At 45.7% G+C, this 23,796-nt stretch overlaps 2 protein-coding genes across 3 annotated transcripts; both read right to left on the minus strand.

The window, feature by feature from the left end:
• Window positions 1-4,814: 4,814 nt before the first annotated feature.
• clcn7 (chloride channel 7) lies at window positions 4,815-18,382 on the minus strand. Of its 2 annotated transcripts, XM_076983553.1 has the most exons (25): window positions 18,153-18,382; window positions 17,539-17,613; window positions 17,029-17,094; window positions 16,634-16,699; window positions 16,365-16,497; window positions 16,031-16,140; window positions 15,832-15,912; window positions 12,480-12,542; window positions 11,868-11,951; window positions 11,609-11,702; window positions 11,319-11,383; window positions 11,037-11,153; window positions 10,844-10,898; window positions 10,691-10,751; window positions 10,471-10,612; window positions 10,259-10,352; window positions 9,303-9,475; window positions 8,982-9,033; window positions 8,625-8,752; window positions 8,418-8,503; window positions 8,043-8,184; window positions 7,855-7,914; window positions 7,102-7,278; window positions 6,857-6,937; window positions 4,815-6,480 (listed from the first exon to the last, which is right to left on the minus strand). In XM_076983553.1, the coding sequence occupies exons 1-25, from the start codon at window positions 18,258-18,260 to the stop codon at window positions 6,394-6,396; spliced, it is 2,400 nt and encodes a 799-aa protein (XP_076839668.1). In that variant the 5' UTR covers window positions 18,261-18,382; the 3' UTR covers window positions 4,815-6,393. The 2 variants fall into 2 exon arrangements, with proteins under 2 accessions (XP_076839668.1, XP_076839677.1); XM_076983562.1 differs by lacking the exon at window positions 17,539-17,613.
• A 79-nt stretch (window positions 18,383-18,461) lies between these two features.
• ptx4 (pentraxin 4, long) lies at window positions 18,462-22,849 on the minus strand. Its single transcript, XM_076983574.1, has 3 exons — window positions 21,365-22,849; window positions 20,191-20,974; window positions 18,462-19,527 (listed from the first exon to the last, which is right to left on the minus strand). The coding sequence occupies exons 1-3, from the start codon at window positions 21,506-21,508 to the stop codon at window positions 18,890-18,892; spliced, it is 1,566 nt and encodes a 521-aa protein (XP_076839689.1). The 5' UTR covers window positions 21,509-22,849; the 3' UTR covers window positions 18,462-18,889.
• Window positions 22,850-23,796: the final 947 nt, after the last annotated feature.

Here is a 23,796-nt window from a genome sequence, read left to right on the forward strand (position 1 = left end):
GAGTCGTTACTGCAGCAGCTGGGCAGCTCGGTTTCTCGTGGTTCTTGTTTGTATTCATTTGTTTATCGGTGTTCATACGTTTACCGTCCTTAAAGACTCGCAGTACATTCACACAGCATCATCTTTTACCGGGTTTGCACCCGTTTCCTAAGCGTCGCCTTGCAGTGCTACTCCATTAATTGGATAAATTGTCATTATCTAGGAGGTGTTAAAGTGTCCTACACAATTTACTTTACAAAAATGTACTTGACTGCATGCTAGCACGATTTATGACATCTGTACCGGAAGTATGGGGAACAGGGTACCTTCCTCTTATTAGGCTATGTTATGCTATCTAATATTATAATTGTAAGCAAAATAGTCTTGGGACTTGCTAGTATGCGTTATTTACATTTTTTCTTGTACAGTGAGAAGTGTGAAGTGCCCAGAGAATGCAAGTGAGAGGTCGACTGGAAACTTTGAGGCGTGGTGGGTGAGAGAAGAGAGAGAGAGGGGGGGGGGGGGGGGGGGGGTATGAGGGGGGGGTTGGGGGTGTGGTGGGGTATGAGGGGGGGCGGTTGTATGGGGGGGGGGGGGGGGGGGGTCGGTGCTGAAACGACCGGGGACCTAACGCAGTGGGACAGAAACAGATGAGATGTCGAGAGAAGACACCAGTGAAAGTTTAGCCTCAAGCCAAAGTTGTCTTTATCACCACATCCCCTACCCACGCTCTCTCTCTCTCTCTCTCTCTCTCTCTCTGACAGCTGCTGGCCATTCAGTCTTATTCTCTGTAAATGCTGCAGCGATAACCACGTACAGTAGCACGGTTCGTTTACACACCTCGAAGGTGTAAGAAACCTCACACATTTACTCATAAAATGACTCTCATAAATTGCTTCAATTAGCTCAAAAACCTTTATCTGCTTTAAACTGCCTAGGACTTAGCCTACAACAAACAGGCAAACTAGCACACATATGAAATATTGTGCATGTGAGTTAAAGCTGCTGTTTCCGGTCTTCCTCTCCGGGGCTCTTAACGTTGCTTTTTCTTCTGCTTTTGCCTGATGCCATTTAGTCCAGGCAGCTGGCTCCTGTCACAGTAATGTGATCTACGTGATGTTGCCTAAACCACAATCAATCACTGCCTCCTGGTCAGGGATTCAACTTCAAGTGCATCTGGGACACATACGATCCTAGGTAGTCCCACACTGCCGTGTCGTCCGTCAGCTCCTGGGATATTACACCATAATACAGCCACTGCAGGAGAGAGGAACCTGCATACAATCTCGACAGAATTCACGTCAAAGCACGAGTGGGGTCAGCTTGTTTTCATTTGCTTGAAGGCAGTGGGGCTCTTCTCTCATTATATGTATTATATGTTATATATTACAGCATGTCATGAGACAGATTCATTACAATGACACCCAAAGTACCGGAAGTAATTAGGATTAGTGAGCAGAGTTGTACCTGATCCTCTCTTACCCCATACACATTCAAAAAGACTCTAAAAGTATTCAACCATGTCTCTGAAGAAACATCTGACCTCTGAATGTTCAGCTGGCTTAATACAGCAATTCAATATTCATAATGAAATTATGCATCTGAAACAAACAAAACTTGAGTAACATTACAGTTAGCTGGCGCTGAACCACAACGCCAAACACACAACAGTACATATTCTTTTGGGTTATTAATCTCTGGCGGAGGGCTTTGGAGTCATTTATTATTGTTGTTAATATTATAATCATTATTACTATAATTATTGTCATTGTAGTTATTATGTTGTTATTTTTAGAAATATTTCATAGTTATTGCCTAGCACCACTAGGCAAATACCACACAGCAAAAAAATCCATCCATAACTGAAGTAAATGTAACCAATTTTAGAGTCCATTACTTCCGAGTTAATCCAATTATAATGTGCTCCAAGTACGCTATACTCAGTGCAACCACAGCAAGCTTGTGCCACACCACTGAAGACCGTTCAGGGTGCTGACTGGCCAGTATACACCAGGGGCAGCCTCGGGCATAATAGCAGTAATTCATCTCTGTGTCAGAGATACCATTAACAGCACAAATACTCTCCCTCTCCTTGTCTCTCTGTCTGTCTGCCTGTCTGTCTGCGTCTCTCGGTCTCTCTCTCTTGCTCGCCCTTTCACACCCACTTCTCCCTGTTGTGAGCTAGCCTATACACACACACGCAGGCGGCTCTATACGATCAGCTGTGCAGGTTGTGAGGTGTAATGCACATTTAGCTGTGAGTAGGCTGTATTGGCCCCTGAGACAGTGGTGGATAGCACTGACGCAAGTGCCTACCAGAGAGTATACCCTGGGTTATATACTCAAATCACATCACTGTTATTGTCACGTCACATGACTTGGATGGGTGGAGCTCTTTAAGATTTTGGTGTTTCTCCTCAAGCAGCTCATCACTATACACACACCACTACACACACACACACACACACACACACACACCACTATACACACACAACTATACACACACACACACACACACAACTATACACACACACACCACTATACACACACACAACTATACACACACCACTATACACACACACAACTACACACACATACAACTATACACACACACCACTATACACACACACACCACTATACACACCACAAACCTCTTTACTTATACGACATACTTCTGTGGTTTAAGCATCATATTCCCTTTCAAATGCGTAGTACTCATTGTTAAAATATTTAATATACACCACATACACAAGGTAGACCTTTCTGATGGAAATATTCAGTCTGTAAACTCCACATGTTGTGCTTAAATCACAGATCAAGCCATAAAGAATACAATATATCCAACGTTTTACTTTTAAATACAGGTGAGTTTGAGTCCTTGGCATGAAACAGAAATAGCATCCTGTGGAGATGTGGGATAGACTTTAAACACCAGCAGAGGACGTGGCTGTGATGTGGCTATAGGGCTATAGGGCTATAGGGCTATAGGGCGCTCCAAATTCAAGAAGAAAACATCTAGAAAACAGTAATCCGATGGTGTCCTGCTTTCAGAAACTGTGTTATATTTGTATTCTGAGAAGTTTCTCAATTCAGACAGAAAACAAGTTTGAAAGATGCATCAGTATATCCTTTACCTAGATTTGTAGATATAAGATTTTAGATGTAGGTCGGTACTTCAAATGACAAAATCAAACAATTTTCCGTTGTGTCAGCAGGAGCTGCATGTTCGGGCCCTAAAAGGCCTTCAGTTGTTACATGGACTACTGGATCGTTATGGCTCCGAGCAGCCAAAACGGTTCAGCCTGAAGGACGGACCACAGCAGCGGTCGACCTGCCCCCCGAGACACCCCCACCCTGACGAGACACCCCCACCCTGACGCAGAGCTGTCCACTGCCCCCGAGACACCCCCACCCTGCCACAGTGCTGCCCACTGCCCCCGAGACACCCCCACCCTGACGCAGAGCTGCTCACTGCCCCCGAGACACCCCCACCCTGCCACAGAGCTGCCCATTGCTCGACTGGAGTCACCGATCTAATGGACGTACGCTGAGTATTTAGCAAGCGCTATTGCATGTGAGCCCTACTCTGGGCTATAATACAGCACAGCACGAGGAGGGGAGTCCCTTTGATCACCAGTTTAAGCAGCACCTGACAAAAATAGCCCCTAGCAAAATGAGGTATTTGAAAATCTTGGTTCATGTATACAAAAAACTAGGTCATACTGGTTGCTTTTTAAAAAAATAATCCTGTTGCATTTAATCTGGTGGATTTAATCTGAGTGCATTATAAACCTCTAAGCCTTATTCTTAACGTACAATATATTTAGGCCCATATATATTTTTTTTAATATTAAGTCAAAGCCTTGGTTATAACGCATATATAGGATATAATTCAAAGCACACTTTTCATTTACATGTACAAAGCGCATGTATCCCACGATGTTGTGAACATCATTCAGTGCTGCAGAAAGACAAGTTCATAGTGCAGTTTGTGTTTTTAGAAGAAAGTGTATTTAGTGTGAATGTGTGTGCTTATGCGTGTTAATATACGTTTATGGCTGGGCCACACAACTGCTCAGATGATGAGGGTGTGACAGCCTCTCTTGTGGGCTTTGTAGGCCCGAGTCCAAACGATTCTCCTACTCACCTCCCCCGAACCCTCTGTCATCCAGTAAATCCTGAGTGAAAGTCAAAGTTGTTGTTTATAAGAACGTTATTTGAAGACTGTAGAAGAGTTATTAACCATTTAAGACCACAATTATTTGGGTTTTTTAATTTTTTTTTTTTACAGAAATACAGGAACATAAGCAAAAACTACAGGATTGTAGAACAACACGAAAGGCAAACAGGGCAAAACCAAAATAAAAGCACGTGGAAGCGAACCATCACTTAGCACCTCCTCGTTTTCCCTGTGTGATGTTTTATGTTTCACTGGTATCTGTGAAGAGATGTAACTAACCCCGTATGAAGAGGCCAGTATTATCACCTAAGACCTTAATCCAAGAATGTTGTCAAGCCTGATATATAAGATGGCTGTCAGATGGTACAGCTGTCAGATGGTGCCTTCTCCCACCCCACTCTTATGCAGGCGCTCATGAAGTGGGTCTTTCTATTTAACACCACTGTTTCCAGTCATATGGACATCACCCAACTTGCTGAAGGCTGCTTAGAGCTTCCAGTTCAAGCCAGTCGGTTCACTTTAGCGCTTTTGAGCATTGATTTGCAGTAGAATTCTCTGCATACTATTTTTACTATAACATGGCTCATAGACCCAAGTGTCATATTTCATTAATTACACATCAAGAATAATTAGACATGGACAAGGCACGGTGATGTATGAGACTACTTGACTCTATAACGTTTATTAGTTGACAAATCTGTTTCATACTTTATAAAAATAAAATAAAGAAAAAAGTTGACTTACTGTACTGTACAAAAAGAGGAAGAAATAGAGAAAAAAATTATTATTTCTTGAAAAGTTAGTTTTGCATGATTAAGATCAGTGGCCAATCACATAACAAAATGAACGCCATTTGCCCATTTGCTACACAAAATGAAAACTGAATAGAATGTTGATGGGACAACAGATGTAAACACAATGCCTGATATAATTACCGAATAATTTTTGTACATTTAAAGAGTCTAATTTCATTCTATATGAATACTGTTGTTCAAATTCAAGATAAAATATACATGGAAAACAAACTAACAAATCACAGTAACAAAACTAAGATATCAGAATACGTGGATTATTTCGCAACACATGGGAGTGCTGTGTACCTTTTTAAATTACTTATTGTTTTTAACTTTAGTGCAAATTAGATAAGCATTTAAGTATGTCGGGATCCACAATAAAATCATTATTAAGGCTCAACGTTGTAGCAGAACTTGCCTGGACATTACCTGACCTTACCTGGACATTACCTGACCTTACCTGGACAAGCTTTATGTGCAAAATAATCAGAAGGAACAGACTCTACCTGCTTTGGCTTGTAATGTTACAGAACAGTATAAGAAAAGGTTGAAGAATCCGTTCTGTTCCCAGCAGAATCTGAATTAGCCAATTTGAGTAATGCTTGCTAAGAAACTGTTTTTAGATATAGTAGAGGTCTACTATACTATCAGAACTACTCTGCCAACTTTCAGCTCAAACCGAGGGGCATATTAGCTCGTAGCTTCACATAATGCGATTGTTACTGTTAGGTATTGGTTGTCCATTTCAGCTCTTTACTTAGAGCAAGGATGATTCAGTGTTATGTCATCGTTTAAATGATAACTGCACCGGATGTTCAACATTGGCCTGTAGGGCATGTTCAAATCAAAGATATAAAATACAATAACACAAAACCCACAAAAAAACTGAAATAGCAAGACAATTAGACAAGGCATGACAGACCCCTCAAAATGCAATAAATAAACACATTAGTACAGTGCAACACTAACAGGAACAAATAAAAATGAATGTGCTCTTTACAACAAACCTACAGGCAAAATATATACTGCACACACTGCATAATTTAACTGAGCCCTTGTACTTAATAATACTAAAGACCTGAATACACCAAGGAGAAACGACAAGTCAATAAACCGTTAGGAGTCTCACGACAACGTGCTGACCCATTTAGTCAAATACGGTAAACGCCGTCACGCGACTCGGCTGTACCGCTGCTCACGACGTCAGCTACCCGACGACGGGAACCCTTCTGAAATCAACATGTCGCATCTCAGGAGTACCAGCTTTGGCACACCCAGGTCTGCTCTCTCCATCTTCTGCAGGTTTGCACGTTTTTGTCTGCCGCGTTTGAAACGTCTGCCCTCCCCCCCCCCCGCCACGCCCCCGAGCCAACGTGGTGCGTCGGGTGGCACCGCGGCGAGGATGAGCAGAAGGCGAGGGCGAGGAAGGTGTCCGACGGCTCACGTCTGGGCCAGCTGCAGCTCCTCGAGCCCGTGCTTGCCCAGGTGGTAGCGCGCAAGGTCCTTCCTGGTCACCAAGCCCACGACCTTAACGCAAGGACACGGGACACGGTGAGAACAGCGCGCTAACGGACGCTTTTAACGCCCACGTCTGCTCTCCTGAGATGACGAGTCAGGACTTCATTTACATCTAGGGTCACGGTGATTCTGCAGTGAGGTAAGTTGATCTTTTGGAGTACAAATATATTCAAATATAGAACAAATATATTCATGTCACCTACTATCCGGAACAGAACAACAAAAAAAAACTGACAAGCTGTCATAACCTAAAGTTAGAGAAGGCATAATGTGTTGTAAAATCCAGCCCCCTGGTGGTGGAACGAGAGTAGACAGCAATACAAAAGGAGCTTCTCCAACACCATCACGTCCCACTTGGCGTGTAGGTGACTGCTGTGTTTCTTACCTTGTTTTCATCGTCAACCACCACCAGGTGCCTCAGCCCCAACGCTCGGAATAACTTAAACACACGAGGGAGGGAGGTCTCCTGAAATCATAGGAAAAGAACAGATCTCGGGGATGGTAAAAACAGAGCACACTTCAAATTAAGTCAAATAAGCAAAATCGCTATTGGGCCATTTCACATGATTTAATTCAAAGTAGTGTTGTGGGTGAGGTGGTCCTTTAATGGGGATGGAGTTGGGGACACACCTGAGGTACAGTGTAGGGGGTGGGGTTCATGAACTCGGACAGGTCCATCATGCACTCCCTCTCGTCCTGCGACACGTGGATGGACTGGATGGGCGGGAAGCGTGGGTAGGCGTCCCTGAAGTCCTTCAGCTGTAGTTTACGCAGGGAGAGTCGGGATTGGGCCCGCTCCACGAACACCTGACACACACACACACACACACACACACACACAAACACACACACACACACACACACACACACAGAGTCACATTTTCTGATGCAGGGTTCATCAGGAACACCGGTGAAATAGGGCAAGCATTCATGTACATAATTTATTGATTCCGTCTGCATCTGCAATCAGTGGTCAGTCCGTAGGTTGAACGATCCTACCCTAACCTCATCAAAACCAACAAGATACTGAGCTACACATACCCAATAGGTATACAGATAAGAGTCAAAACACACTGTACTGACGACACACTGCTATAGAGGACCATAGCTGTGCTTGGCTGGACGTGCAAAGAACTGCTCAGCACAGGAGCAGAGAATGAAACTACGTGGACGTCCGCACTCACACTGACAACAGGGGGCTAACCGACATTTTACTAACATGCCCACAGAAATAACATAAAGCTCATCCCTACTCCCACCTTCACCGAGGGATTATTTTTAATTTTCACCAGTCACCACTGTCCTATTCTTGTGCTACTCCCCAACACAGAGCGGCCCTGGTCCAGACGGAGCGGCCGTAGTCACGGGGTAGAAGGTCTTTACCTTGTGTTTGAGCAGAACGATGAGCTGAGACCGCAGGATCAGTCCGCACAGCTTCCCGCCCTGTGGAGACACAAGGAGAAAGAATCGGCACTCCAGACGTCAAGCTCCTTCCCCGGGGCGGGCCGGACGTGGAGCCGGGCCCACTGCCCAGCTCTGCCCCCCCCTGGAGGACACGGAGCGGTACCCACCTCTTCTCCGATGTCGGTGGCGCCGGCCCGCACGATCACCGGGAAGCCGTTGTGATTGGTGGCCGTGTTGCTGAGGACGTCCACGATGGTCCCCACCTTCTCCAGTCGGTTGAAGCAGGTGACCGGTGAGCTCATGACCTCTCTGCGGGATGAAGACATCTACTTCAGCTTACAACCGAAAGACGAGAGCTCCGGTCACCTCCCCCTCTGCGTCACGAACACAGGTCTGCGCACAGAGACGCGGCCCGTCCCACCTGCTCCTCGCTAACGGCAGCGTTAGCATCGACCCCTTCGTTATCGGAATGCAGAGCGTCATGCGTTTAAAAAAGCGTTTAAAACATCGTCAGCCTGGTTAAAGGCTAAAGGATTTATTACCTGGCAGTCAGCCAGTGAGACGTGGCCGGGGCTTCCCAGTGGAGGAAAGGAACGCTCTGCAGTTTAATGTGTATGTCGTAAAGGCCCTGAGAACAGCAGAGCACACAGGTTTGAGGTTTTTTGATGAATTTAGATTAAGGTTTGCTCGGGGGATTTACTACTTCCAAACGTATTACAGACAAGTGGCGTGAATTCTTGGAGTCTTACTTCTATGAAATAATCCCCCACGATCTTGGCGGTCATCAGCACCAGCATGATGGGTAGGCCGTAGGTCACGTTCCCGGTAGCTTCCACCAAAATGACCGTAAGGCTCAGAGTCATCCTGACAATGCCACCTACGTGCCAGAAACAGCTGCTATGGAACATGTGACGTGTGACACAGGTGCCGAAAATAGCAAATGAAAAATAAAATCAGCACCAAAAAAAAAAAAAAAGTGCCCCGGCATTCCTGCACCGTTTCCGAGCAGCACACACGGAAGCTGTGTGAGGGCGTGAGAGTGTGAGGGCGTGAGGGTGTGAGTGTGTGAGGGAGTGAGTGTGTGAGTGTGTGAGATGCTGACTCACCCAGCTGGGCGGCAGCACCCATTAAGGCGTACTTTCCGGGATCTGCCCAGATCTGTCAAAACAACAACACAACAACACGCAGCACACGGTCGGTGGAGGCCGTCTCAACACAACAACACAACAACACGCAGCACACGGTCGGTGGAGGCCGTCTTATCTCGCGACGGAGCGAGCAACGTGGTCGTGCTTTAACGTGGGGTCGGGAAAGACCAGCGAGCCAGCGTGGTTGTCACTGCGTTGAGGGAGACGTTAACCCCGGTTGTGTTCCGGAAGGGGAGGGGGGGGGGGGGGTTAGGGGTCAGAGGCGGGGCCTGAGCTCACCGATTTGCTGTTGGTCATGTAGGACAACAGGATCCCAAAGAGGCGACCCCACGCTGCCCCGATGAGGAGGGAGGGGATGAAGACCCCTGCGGACACGGTCAGCCCGTACGTCCAGCACGCCAGGAGGAAGTAGGTGAGGGTGAAGTAGCCCAACGTCTGCGGGTTGTAGGTGCCTGAGAGAGCGCAGTGCGAGCGTTAGAGGAACGGCTGAAGACATCAGATCCATGAGAAGATGTACGAGAACTTCCTTAGCTCCGCAACACTGATCATCCCCTTCAGCGCGTGTCAGGGGTGTTACTTTTGTCTTTTTCACACATAATTCAGCCTAACTCAAGCGCACAGAAATCTGAGTAACTGCCATGCGTAGATCCGTGTGTGTTTACGGGGAAGACGTGGCCTCCAGGGGGCAGTGATCTTACACGATCTTCTGAAGCAGCTTCAGTACAACAGGGACCTTGATTCGGTTCATTCTCGGCGTGCCTTATTAATGAGAGTATATGTCAGCCTATGTTAAGGCACTGTAATGGTGAAGCTTTAGCTCACGACGCCCTCCAGCAGTGTGCCAACCTTGGGGCTCCGTGCAGGGCCTCTGCTACTCTGCGAAAGCCATCACTGGCTCCCATGTGATGTGTGTGTGTGTGTGTGTGTGTGTGTGTGTGTGTGTGTGTGTGTGTGTGTGTGGGGGGGGGGGGGGGGTGGGGGGGGTGACAGCTAAGCCTCTGTCAGCTGACCAACTTTCCTGCCTGCGATCCTAAATCAGCTCAGTAAGCCAGAGTCTGCTCCACATTCTCAAATACACAAACAAACACCAGCAAAGCCAAACGCTCCCCAGCCGGCCGGAGGTTACGGGGGTTACGACACGAACATCACAACCCTGTCGAGTTTGTCTCCGTGTAATCAGAACTGTCGCACGAGAATGGATAGACACGCCTGAAAACGTACACACACACACACACCTGGGGGGTTATGAAACAGGCTCCTCACACTTCTCTCCGGTGTGTTGAAGAATGCCGTTGCCATGGCGTTGTATTCTCCGTCAGCACAGAAAAGCTGAAAAGCAGATAAAACATCAGACGTTGGGCCGAGACCACGTCCCCCCCCTGCTCCACGCTGTGCAAACACAAACCGGCGGGCCGCACTGTTCCCAGATCAGCGTTCAGGAAGCTACCTGCAGAGGGTACTCGTCCGAACTCTCCATTTTCAGAGGCTGGCAGTCGTTGGACGTGTAGATCATGGCGAAGGACACGGCGGCCGTCACCGCCGCCACCAGCATGGCCTCCATCACCTGCAGGCACGGCCTGTGCACGTACCTGAGGGCCACGGACAGGTTACGGCCCCGCCCCCTATCCTCGGCCCCGCCCACCCACTCCATCGTCTCCTGCCACTACCTGATTCGGAAGATCGTCAGCCAGTAGTTGAGGACGTTGAAGAGCGCTCCGAGAAGTCCACCTGGGAAAGGGGAGAAGGAGGTGGAGAAGGAGGTGAAGCGTCACTCAGCGTCCGGCGCGTGGGATCATGACCCAGAATGCATCGGGGCGTACCTATTGCTCCCATGCAGATGAACAGTGGGATCTCGTAGAGGTTGTACTGCACACTCTGGAGCAGAGAGGAGGAGGAGACGAGGTGAGGCACGAGAGGGGAGGAACGTGTGCAAGAGAGGGATAGAACAAAGACAGACAGCTGGAGAGACAGACAGCTGGAGAGACAGACAGCTCAGACAGCTGGAGAACTCACTTCTAAGTCAAAGCTGCCGAAGTTGATGAGTCCAGGGCTCGACAACTCGCCTGTTTTGCCATGATAGACACTCAGGAAGAAGTTCAGTGTGAAGGTGGAGATCATCGATGCAAAGAACTGGTTCAAGGAATACAAAAAACTAGGATTTTAGAGTTTCAAAAATGTCCTCAAGTCTGGAAAGACACAGTGATGCACCTGATGATATAATACAATATAGTTCAATTATAGTAAATGAACTTGTATTCATGTATTATTCTAATGTAACACATTTCAGTCACTCACAATCCTCCATGTAAGCATTTGGTTCCAGAAAGATGCTCCTTCCTCTAAACTGAACAGAACTCCACCTGTTTAGAAAAGAGACAGGAGATGTTGGAGCACCAGTCACCCAACAAAGCAGCAGAAAGGCGGGCCGGGGGGAGTCTGGGTCGGCTCCGATGTCTGCCATTCGAAAGCAGCCCTGGCAAAAGTGAGGACCCCGTCCTGCACCAGGTCCGGCCCTGGTCCTCAGGGGTGCCAGCAACGAGGCCCGTTGGGGACGTGGACCGAATGAGTGAGTGTGTGTGTCTCACCGACTGGTGCCCCAAAAGCGGCGGAGACCCCCGCGGCAGCTCCGGCCGAGACGAAGTCCCTCTTCTCCGTGTCCCTGCGGAAGTACTCAAAGATCTACGGCAAGGCGACAGGGACACAGTTGTCAGCCTTGAGCAGAAAACTCTACCACGCGGGCACAGACACACGTAAGGTTCCTGGGTATAAACACAGGCACTGAACCTAGACAACAATACCCAGCTGAACGTCCAAAGGGACTTGTATGGTGCAACACCAACCCACCTTGAAGTCCTTCTTCAGAGAGGTGCTCCTGCCTTGGGACACGCCAGCTGCAACCACGGCTCCTGAGTGGATCATGGGCCCTTCCTGGGGGTGGAGCGTTCAGGGGAAAACACCGTGATGGTGCTGATGGTGCAGATGGCAGTATGTCTTTTGCATCACAAACAGGCAAAGTACCAATACCCCTTAGGAGTGGGTAGTATGAAAAATGTAGTACTTAATGCTTAGCAAGATATTTTCATAATCTTTCAACGCTGAAAAATATATCGGATTATTGGAAGGGCAAGAGTTCAGCTGGTTTCAAACTGGAAAAGGGACTGGATTATACTTTGATAATAATACAATGAAAAAACGCATTTGAATTATAAAAGAATTGAATTTGAATTATAAAAGCATAAGGCACATATACAATTTTATATGTGCCTTATGTCCAAGTTTAGGGAAACAGAACTTCACTCTTGACTATCTAATGAGGAAAAGAAAAACCATTTTACTCTCACTTCAAAAGTCTGAACAATATCTAATTGCATACAATACAATGGAGGACATTTTCACTTGAATAGTGTCTAACAGTAAGAAGTGTGAAATGTGAGAGCTTCTTTTCTCTTTCCTCACCTTTCCCACAGCCAGGCCCCCAGCTACAGAGCAGATCACACCACACACCTTCACCACCAGAGTCTGCACACGCGCGCACACACACACACACACACACACACACACACACACCAGGTCTAATTCAAACATTCTCAAAAACTGTGATTTGCAACACTGGCCTTTTGAACTAAATGCATACATACACTCACTAGCCCCGTTATTAGAAACACTTTACTTTCTTGCCAACATCTTGTAGGTAATAACTTAGAGACTATAACCCATCTGTTTGTATGCACGGTTACACCGAGCCATCTTGCCACCCCCCACGCCTGGCTGGAGAGCTTCTGGGTGGAAAACCAAACATTTTCGCCAAGGGAAATACAACAGCTCTCCTCCTGGGCTTCCTAGCAGAGCGAACGCCACCCGTGATGCCAACTCCAGCTTCACAGCTGTGGACAGAACGGTTTGCGTCCCAAATAGTTTAATGTGAGCAGTGGTCTTACACACTCTAGTGAGGAACAGGATGTATGATGTCGGTTTTCCATAAACCTATAAAACGCAGAGCAGGTGTAATAATGTATAGACTAGACATGGATATACAGAGTAAGTGTTTCAAATAAACACAGTAGGGCAAGAGCATGTGTGAATGTGTATTACAGTGGGGTACGGGACTGGATAAATGTGTAAAATTACAGTGGGGTAGGGGCCTGGAGAAATGTGTAGAATTACAGTGGGGTAAGGGTCTGGAGAAATGTGTAGAATTACAGTGGGGTAAGGGTCTGGATAAATGTGTAGAATTACAGTGGGGTAAGGGCCTGGATAAATGTGTAGAATTACAGTGGGGTAAGGGCCTGGATAAATGTGTAGAATTACAGTGGGGTAAGGGCCTGGATAAATGTGTAGAATTACAGTGGGGTAAGGGCCTGGATAAATGTGTAGAATTACAGTGGGGTAAGGGCCTGGATAAATGTGTAGAATTACAGTGGGGTAAGGGCCTGGATAAATGTGTAGAATTACAATGGGGTAAGGGCCTGGATAAATGTGTAGAATTACAGTGGGGTAAGGGCCTGGATAAATGTGTAGAATTACAGTGGGGTAAGGGCCTGGATAAATGTGTAGAATTACAGTGGGGTAAGGGCCTGGATAAATGTGTAGAATTACAGTGGGGTAAGGGCCTGGATAAATGTGTAGAATTACAATGGGGTAATGGCCTGGATAAATATGTAGAATTACTGGGCAATTAGGTCCTGGATAATTATGTAGAATTACAGTGGGGTAATAAATTTGCATAAAAGCACAGCGCTGCTTGAAAGTCTGTGAACCACCCAAACATGGTCACTGTTTTAAAAAATGAAATGAACATCCAAATCTCAATTTGTAAAGCAGACCTTCAAATTAGGGACACACAGAAAAAAAAATTACATGTTTTCATTATTTAATTAACAAAAGTAATTTATCTCTCAAGAAAACTGGAATCTGCCAAGTGCAACAGTGTGTGAAGTCTTAATAGCTAAAAGCACCTCCTTCTACTTCAACCAAACGTCTCTATAACCACAAACAAATGTCTCACATCCGCCTTTTGAGATTTTTGCCCACTTGTCTTTGCAGAACTCCCCCAGTTAAAGGAGGTTGGAAGAACATCTGGCTCGTACCACCTGCTTCAGATCTTTACCACAGCGTTTCTATGGGACTGAGGTCTGGACTTTGACTGGGCCAATCCAAAGTACAAATCTTTCTTTCTCGCCACGCCTTGGCAGTTTTGCTGGAATGTTTTGGGTCGTTGTCTTTTTGCATTATCAATCTCTGTCCCAGCTTCAACTCCCTGACTGATGGTAGCAGTTTCTTGTCAAGAATTTGTTGATGGTCCTGGAAATTGATGGTTCCCTGGATAAGATGGAGTCGTCCAGGTCCAGAGGCAGAAAAGGTCCAGACCTTCACATCTCCACCACCATGCTTCACTGTTGGGAGGAGGTTCTTCTCTTTACATGCAGTGTTGACTTTTCTCGAAATATGGCACCTGTGACTGTGGCCAAATAAATAAATATCATCTCTCAAGTGAATGAACTTCCAGAAAGCTACTGGTTGGTCCAAGCGCTCTCTGGCAAAGTTTAATCAGGTAACTTTGTTCTTTCTTAAAAACAGATGCTCCCTTCTGGCAACTCTCCCATGAACGCCATGTATAATGATGTTTCACCTAATTGTAGATGCATGTTCATTTATCCCAGATGTTGCCAGAGAGGTCTGCAGCTCTCTGGAGGTGATGTGTAGGTCGGCCTTTGCCTGAATTATTATTTTTCTGGTGCTTCTTCCTGGGCAGAGTTGCTGTGATGCTGAGTGCCCAGCGTTTGTAAGTGATTTGTCTTAAGGTGGATGGATGGAGCTGGAGTCTTTTGTAGGTGGTTTTGCAGCTTTCCACAGACTGATGGGCTGTCACCACCGTCTTCATGGTGTCCTCCAAAGTCTCCTCCAAAGTCTCCTTTCCTTTCTCATTGTTACTCTGTGTGCTTTACGCCTTGGCACAACAGTGGTTTGGGTGGTTTCCTCTCCCTTTAAATCAGTGTGGCTCAAATCGTTTCCCAAGGAGGTCTCATTTGAATGGTCTTTTACCTAATTAACTTTACCAATGCAACTGTAGTTCATTTACTTCTGCACATGCTCTGATTCCATGTTTCATGTAGTCTGCTGGCAACTCACACATTTCCCTCAAAACAAGTAAATTGAATTGATGAACATAAACCTGACATTTCATATACACAAACTGGTGATGATAAAATAAAAGAATCATGGTAAAAACAACAGAAAATTCTGAACTACTCAAGAAGCTCACAAACTTTCAAGCAGCACTGTATATAATATAATCAGGGTAATATAATCAGAATGGGTGGATGGGAGGGTTAATTAAGGTGGAATATAAATGTGTATATAATTATTTAATTAAATTATATGTGTATAAAATTATATAATTATAGTGGCATAAAGGCTTGGATAAATATTTAATTACTGTTAGGTAAGGGTCTGAATAAATATGCGTAATGTAATTACAGTGGAGTAAATATCTGGGTGGATGTAGAGTTGCAGTGGGGTAAGGGTATGGGTGGATGTACAGAAATGCAGTGGGGTAAGGGTATGGGTGGATGTACAGAACTGCAGTAGATTAAGGATCTGGTTGGATGTACAGAACTACAGTGGGGTAAGGGTATGGGTGGATGTACAGAGTTGCAGTGGGGTAAGGGTATGGGTGGTTGTACAGAACTACAGTGGGGTAAGGGTATGGGTGGATGTACAGAACTACAGTGGGGTAAGGGTATGGGTGGATGTACAGATTTGCAGTGAGTTTAAGGGCATGTGGTAAAAATCCAGATGAGGTGTTTACCTTGAGCCGGACAACTCGAGGAATTTTCACTCCGTTTAGGTAGCACTTGATCTGAGGGATTCCACTACCGGCAGCTATGGGCTAGAACAGAAACACCTACAGTTCACAACAACCACAAGGCGAGTTTTTGTACAGTTGGGCAGGAATTCACAGAGGAAGTGTGGAAGAGGAAGCACGACCATTACGGCCAAGCAAGTACCTCAAAGCAAGCGACGATGATGGCTCCGACCATGACGAAGGCCGAGTTCAGCACCGCCCACAGTATTAACGAGATGTACAGGCCTCCAACCTCTGTGAACTTCTCGATGTCTGAGGTTTTGGTTAAAGGACTCCTTTAAATAAAAGGTCAGATTTTGGACTCTGCAACATCACAGTTTCAACAGATTACATTTATAACAATCACAGGCGGCATTGTTGCGTTGTTTTGTCCATTCCTGATTAGGGAAATGAGAGAAGCAATCACAGCCATCTCTCCATGTAGAGCAGAAACCAGCTTCAGGCCGAACGCCTTTTGCACTATAACAGAAGGATACTCTCTTTGACAACATAGTACTTAATTCCAGCCAGGGTCTCCACCATAATGTCGATGAAGCAAGCGATGAGTCCTGTGAACACGCCGATGAGACCACAGATCACCCAGCGACTGATCTCCAGGCAACGGAAGCTCTGTCACACACATACACACACACATACCACAGTCAGGCTGGGCCAAGAGAGTTCATACCTAGGAAGTCTCGAAAGAACAACCTTCAAATGCAACCTGGCACTAGCCATTTTCTCTTGGTACGGGAACCTCACTGACCATGTGACTCATTCGACGTTCCTCCTCCAGAAACAACTGGTTCTCACTGTTGTCGTAGTCCAGACTCTAAAAGGGTAAGAAATATTCCACAAGTAAATGGAAATGGGAAGTGTGTATGGCATATTACACATTCTAACATTATCAGGCATAATGGCATAACATGCATTTTCAATGTAGGGGTTGGGGGAGTGGGGTGTGAGGGGGGGGTGGGGTTGATGGCTAGTAGGATGGGGGGGGGGTATGCAAATTTGTCCACAGGAACTAATGATTCACAGTCTAATTGAAGTCAGCATACACTGTATGTCAGAGGTTAAGGTAAGATGTAGGCTGGTACATTCCAGCACCAGACCGAGAGACTCGTGTCCACAAAGGTCAGGGCACTGTAGGCGAATTACCTCAAACTTGAGGGAGAGCAACTTCTCATTGTGTGGTATCTCCTTGGGTCGACTCCTCACGGGGTCCTGCGTTTGAAGCGGAGCAAGACACAGGCTCAAAGACAGGGAGCAGTCATGGCTCCTTAAGCTAAACGCCACTGAAGGTGGAGTCTGGATGCAAGCCATCCTGAAGCTGGCTAAAGCGTTTCAAAAAATAAACAGGGCAGGAAAAATGGCAAAGTGGTTTCATGCTGGTGCCAAAGAAGCGGTTTCTCATAAGCAGCTTGTTACTCAAACAAACCACAAAGTCTCGTGACCAGTGTTTTCCCACCAGAGTAGCAATGCGTACGTCTCAGAACAGAACATTAATGTGCGTGTATTGGTAGTGACCCTTTTGTGTGCATGGACAGGGATCTCTTTGAAACGTCGTGTGCGTCTGTTAGTGGGATGATCTAAACGCATTGAGAAAGCACTTCCAATATTTCATATTTCCACATAAGACGGAGAGCAGTGGGATGACAACCAGATTACCTCTTCTGTCGTAATATCGTCCTCGAGATCCACGGTACTCAGTCTGCCTACGTGAAATATAGGAGCCCCGGACAACTAGGGACCAAACGCAGTACATGAGAAACGCCTCTTACCACCCCACCCCCCCTCTCTACTGTAACCAGGGAAACAGGAAGTCGGGATTTCTAGCCATCATTCCAGCCTTGCAAAACACCAACTCTTAACATCGCAACTCTAAACACACCCTGGACACACAGACTATCGTACTATTATACAATTAGCCAAGATCCCATTTTCTTACTAAGGGATTGTGAAGTATATCGTTGCCAACATAAACGGTGACAGCAATGATAACCCAAGTTAAGGAGCAGCTATTAACAGCCCATGATAACATGCCACACATTCGTACTGTGGATAACTTAACACACTCACATGCCCAATATGCAGCTGTGACATGTGCATATGAGCAAAATAAAGTTAACTAGGACAGACAGGTTAGCCAGCTAGCCTAAGTTAGCTGGTCAGCTAGCACAGATCTCACACGTCCCTGATCATCACAAATCAAGCAGTCATATTCATATATATCTATACATGCAGGCTGGACCGGACAGGTGGCCGTGTGGCCCAACAGGCACCTGTCTGCTGGATCGGACCTCCTCCGATCCGTTCAGAAGAGGCGTCTCTTCTCCGCGACTCTCCTCGTTTTTGCCGGACCACGACACCTTCTTCGCTATGTTAGCCATGTCGGAGAATCAGGAGTCTCCACTGCGGAAAAGTTCAAAATGTTGAACTAAAATGTGCAACTAAGGCTACAGAAGCAGCTACTTCGGCCACTCCATCCCCATGACTAGCGATCATAAGCCAACTCGTGACGATTTCTACGGAAAGCCCAAGAAGTCATAAACGAGTAAGACCAAGTTGGAATTCTGGGAAGTGTAGTTTATTGATGGAGGAAGCGTTATATGGAAACGTTACGCTTTCTGTGATAAACAAATAGCTATTAATCATCTTCTAGGAATAACTGATTTTGATCAATGAGAACACAATGAGTGTGTTTAATGAATGCTATATATGCTCATTGCTACTACTTCAGTATAAAACAAATAAATCTAACACAGTGCCATTCATCGCTATTTATCTTGCACAGGAAAACACTGAAGACATGGTTACGTTAATATTAAAATGCAATGTATATAAAGAAAAAAACGAATTTTAAACAAAATATTTTGAATTCATGAATCATTCAGCTGTTTCACTGTAGTCCTGGAATGTGTCCAGCATAATCGGATGATTCCCCCTATTATAACACCTAGCCTGGTGTAGTAATGATTAGTCTGATCGTTAAATGTTCTTGTGTAGTTTGCTTGTATGATTAGGTACAGTGCTCCAGGCATTCGCAGGTCACTTGGTGGACTGAGCCATGTAGCACCACATCATCAAGGGTCATCACTGCTCCTCTGGGCATCCCTTCACCAGTGGCCAGCCCAGACACCTCGCGTGGACTCAGTGCCCTGCTCCACATGGCAAAGCCTGCCAGCCTGCCCACAAACGCCTCGGCCTCGTCAAAGCCCCCTCCCACCACATCCTGCTCCTGCCCCAGCACCACCGTGCCGCCCGGAGGCATTTCGAACCCCTTCTGGAACTTGGAACCCGTGGCGGCCAGCCGCCGGTCGGCGTAGTACCAGAACCGGCCCTCGATGGAAGTCCAAATCAGGCAGGCGTGGTGCCAGCGGCCGTCCAGGAAGGTGTCCATCTCCAGCTCGCGGTACGCCGGGTCACCGATCACAAAGTCCACGGCGCCCCGCACGGAGGACCTGCGGCCGTACAGCACCAGGGTGTTGTCGTTGTCCGCGGTGGCGTAGGACAGCAGTGTGCCCACGTACCCCGCCTCCACCTTCAACCAGGTGCAGACAGAAAGCTCGTGGACTCCAGCGGGAAAAGGTGTTCGGAAGGTGGCGTAGTTCTCGTTCGACGCCGACGGGAAGAGCAGCATTGAGTTCACGTTGCAAACTGTAAGCATGAGGAAAAGATGCCAACGTTAACATTATGTCTGATTACTGTGCACTTACGATTCACAGACGCGACATATGCTGCTCGTGATGAATCATAGAACAATGGTGGAAATGCTGAATATTCTTTTTCACAAATTCATATTTATGGTCAGACGTCTTAATTGAACTGTTGTAAACGATCACCACAGGAAAACATTGAAATATGCACTCGTGATGAAGCTGTGACAACAAACGCGAATATTTACGTTCGCTCCATGTACATGTGTGACTGTAATTCCGCAGGAATGTTGTCTGTTTGCAATGTCATTCATCAACTTTCTACCCTTTGAATGACATGCAGACACCAGGATGTTCATTAAGTTTAGACTCTTAAGTGGTGCGAGTCTAAACATTTTTCCAGTTCAAGAATCAAATCCAGATGTGACTTTTTCTACCTTTCCCTTTAGGCTACTTACAAAGTGCTGTGTGATTCAATGGAATCAAAATTCACTTAATTCTCATTTTTGTGTAAGATTCAACATGGGTTAAAGTAGTGATTTTGGATTCATGAGTCTGCAAACCCCACCTGACTGACTGCTCTTTTGAGTGCTTTTATTAGGTTATGAACTAGATCAGGTGTGTTAAATGTTAAACATTGCTCAGTAGTGGTTGCATTACATACTTGTGGCCTCTTTCTTTGGCGTATATTTCTGTGGGATCTTGTGTCTGAATGGAAGTTGAAGAAGATTGTGGATCTGGGCTTCCTCCTCGGGCAGAGGCATCATGGAGGAGCTGGTCTGGGCAGATCTTGTTGTTTCATGGGTATGGTCTGGATATGGTGCTCTGGTAGCCATTCGCAAAGGAGGAGGAGGTCTGTTTCTCATCCTGGACACTTCCTTCTCAAGTGGCCGCTGCGCACCATACAAAAGCCCGGGATCTGGACCGGGATCTGGACTCCGCCACGTCCCGACGAGTGGGTTTCTGGAGCTGATCGAAGTGCTGGCATTAAGGAGTGGCTGCTCCATGCTTCTCATCCGAACCTCCAGCTTGCTCAGTTGGGCCCTTTGTTCTTGGAGGACGTCCCACAGGCCGCGACCGGGCCCCCGCGGGGCCTCCAGTGACCCGAGGCGGCTGTGCTGCGCCCCGAGCTCCCGTGTGAGGTTGGAGAGCACCACCCTCTGCTCCTGCAACTGCCTCTGGGCCAGCCTGCCCCTCTCCTTCAGGGCACGCTCCGTCACGGCTAACCTGAGCTCCAGCCGCTTGGTCTTCTTCTGCAGCTTCCTGCTCCAGGACTTGAGGGCGCTGAGGTTCTGGTTGACGTCCTTGTTGAAGGAGCCCATCTCCCTGGAAAGTCTCTCGAAACGCTGAGTCAGCTCCTGAAAATGTCTGTCAATGCCATGGGAGACACTGAGGTTCTTGGCGATGCTCTGAAGATGAGCGAGGGTCATCTCTTGAAATGTTTTAAACTAGAGGGAATAGCAAGAATGTGGATATTAACATATTGGACAAAACTGCAAATTCCTGAAAGGATATGAAGGTTATTGCACTGATATTACCTCTATTGATATGTTCTCATATAATCATCAACTACTGTTGCCTGCAATTTATGTATAAGTGAACAAAAATGTCTCAGAAACGTAAATGTATAAAACAGTCATTGACAGATGTGCTGTGCTATAAATAGCTTTCTAAAATATAACCAACATATCATGACTTCTGCCTGGACCACAAGGCACAACCTCACATGACTCTTCTTCGATTTACGGCTGTAAAATTCCCTCACCCCGGCATTTATATAAGTTCTGTGAGTAGCCATGACAGATGCACATGTTATGTGCTCACATCACAGCACAAACCTGCTCGTCCAGTCTCTTCAGCGTCTCATACAAACGTTTCGGAGCTTCGCCGCGCGCTGGCGGTGTCCTCTGGGCCCGGCTCAGGTGCACCTGCAGGGTGAGCAGCAGTAACAGGAGCCTCGGGGTTACTCTGCTGCCCCTCATGGTATACGGGCCTCCACGATCGCCTCCTGCGAGCAAGTCTGCGTCTGCGTCTGCTCCTTCGCGTAAAAGGACACCGTGGCGTCCCCTGCTAACGCAAACTTTAGCTCCACTGCACTGCAATCTGCACGAACACTAACCGAAAGTCCAGAACAGAACCAGATGGGTTTACCAGAACAGCAACAAGGGGCTCCAGAAATCCAAAGTCCAAGCACACACCCCGGCACGCAGCATTTACACACACTTGTGCACACTCTAAAATTCTTGGCCATCTTTATACAAGAGATTATGGAAAGGCCCTTGATCTATGCATGCCAGCTACTGACAAGAATTGCAAACATAACTGCACGAACGGAGGCCAGTGAAAGATGTCCTTCATGAGTATGGGTGGTGGTGAGGGTGGAGAATCACACTGGCCAAATAAAAGAAAAATTGTTCAGCAAGTCGTAAACCGCCCTCCTACATCACTCTATACAGAGAAATATCTGGAACTAATGCTTATGTTTGTGAATGAGTAAAACGCGGACAAAAACACACCCAAGTTAACTTTGAAAAAAAAGGATGGGGTTTGTACATGTAGCTTTATATGTTACAAAACACATATGTTACTTGTGACATGGCATGATTATTCACTGAAGAAGCAGTGTGTTGTGTTTTTTTTTACTGCGGTTACCAGGCACAAGCACCTTTGGGAGGAAATCATTTTATATTATGGGATATCCAGCTTCCTTAGCAGTAGAGCAATTTACGACTCTGCTGCTCGTGTAATTCGTGGCGTTCCCCAGGGTTCTGTTTTTGGTCCTCTCCTATTCAGAACTGACATGAACACGTAATTCATCGCATATAACATTGTTATGCTGATGACACAGATTCATATCAAATTCAGTCTCTTGCTTCCCTCCCTGCATTTATCTGTGATGTTAAAAGTTGGATGAGCTCGAATTTTCTGAATCTCAACACTGATAAGACTAATGTTCTTATAATTATCACTAAAACTTTTATTAGCACTTACTCTGATATAATCTTTCATCTTCCTGATGAAATACAGGTAAAACCCTCACAGACTCCATGATAATTTAAACACTATATTATCTCACCTCCATAACATCTCCAGACTCCGCCCCACGCTACCACGATGCCGATTCATGCTTCTATCAGCACATGTCTGGATTATCATAATAAATAATACTAAATAATACTAAAATATACTAAATTACAGGATGCCCATCGAGCACTTGCCCCAACTAAACACTCATATCATGTCACACCTGCTCTCCACAAACTGCACTGGTTATATGTCCCATAGCATATAGACATTTCCTCCTCTAACCATTGAAGACTTACCAGAAGTTGCTCATTCATACATTGCTGTATACACACACACACACACACACACACACACACACACACACACACACACACACACAATCTTAATATATATAGGCCTATATATATATATATATATATATATATATATATATATATATATATATATATAAAGACTAAAAGTAAATATTATTATATATGCCCTGCCTGAATTTCAGAGATTCACTAATTCCTTTTCCACATTAAAGTAAGGATTCAACATATTCTTTCAAGTTCACGTGACATTTTTAAAGGGAGAAGACAGGATTCCATTAGACACACCGTAAGCCTGTAATTGTCACACAGGTCCGTGTAACCTGCCAAGTTATCCGCTGGAGTATGACAATATCAAACAATTACAGAATAGTACATGTATTATTAATTAAACAGTACAAGTATTATTAATTATAGCAATGGCAAGCTTTAGTGATTGTTTACATTTAAGATCTTATGATTGGATTAACACCTGGATTAACACTGGTGTTTATGTAAGCCCATCTGGACACTGTGGGCGTACATTTTCATATCATACAATGTAATTTTTGTACGATGGTGTACATTTTCATCATACAATGTAATTTTTGTATGATGGTGTACATTTTCATATCATACAATGTAATTTTTGTATGATGGTGTACATTTTCATATCATACAATGTCATTTTGTATGATGGTGTACATCTTCATATCATACAATGTAATTTTTGTATGATGGTGTACATTTTCATCATACAATGTAATTTTTGTATGATGGTGTACATTTTCATCATACAATGTAATTTTGTATGATGGTGTACATCTTCATATCATACAATGTAATTTTTGTATGATGGTGTACATCTTCATATCATACAATGTAATTTTTGTATGATGGTGTACATTTTCATATCATACAATGTAATTTTTGTATGATGGTGTACATTTTCA

The sequence above is a fragment of the Brachyhypopomus gauderio genome, chromosome 2, assembly GCF_052324685.1.
Source record: "Brachyhypopomus gauderio isolate BG-103 chromosome 2, BGAUD_0.2, whole genome shotgun sequence".
Classification (NCBI taxonomy): domain Eukaryota; kingdom Metazoa; phylum Chordata; class Actinopteri; order Gymnotiformes; family Hypopomidae; genus Brachyhypopomus; species Brachyhypopomus gauderio.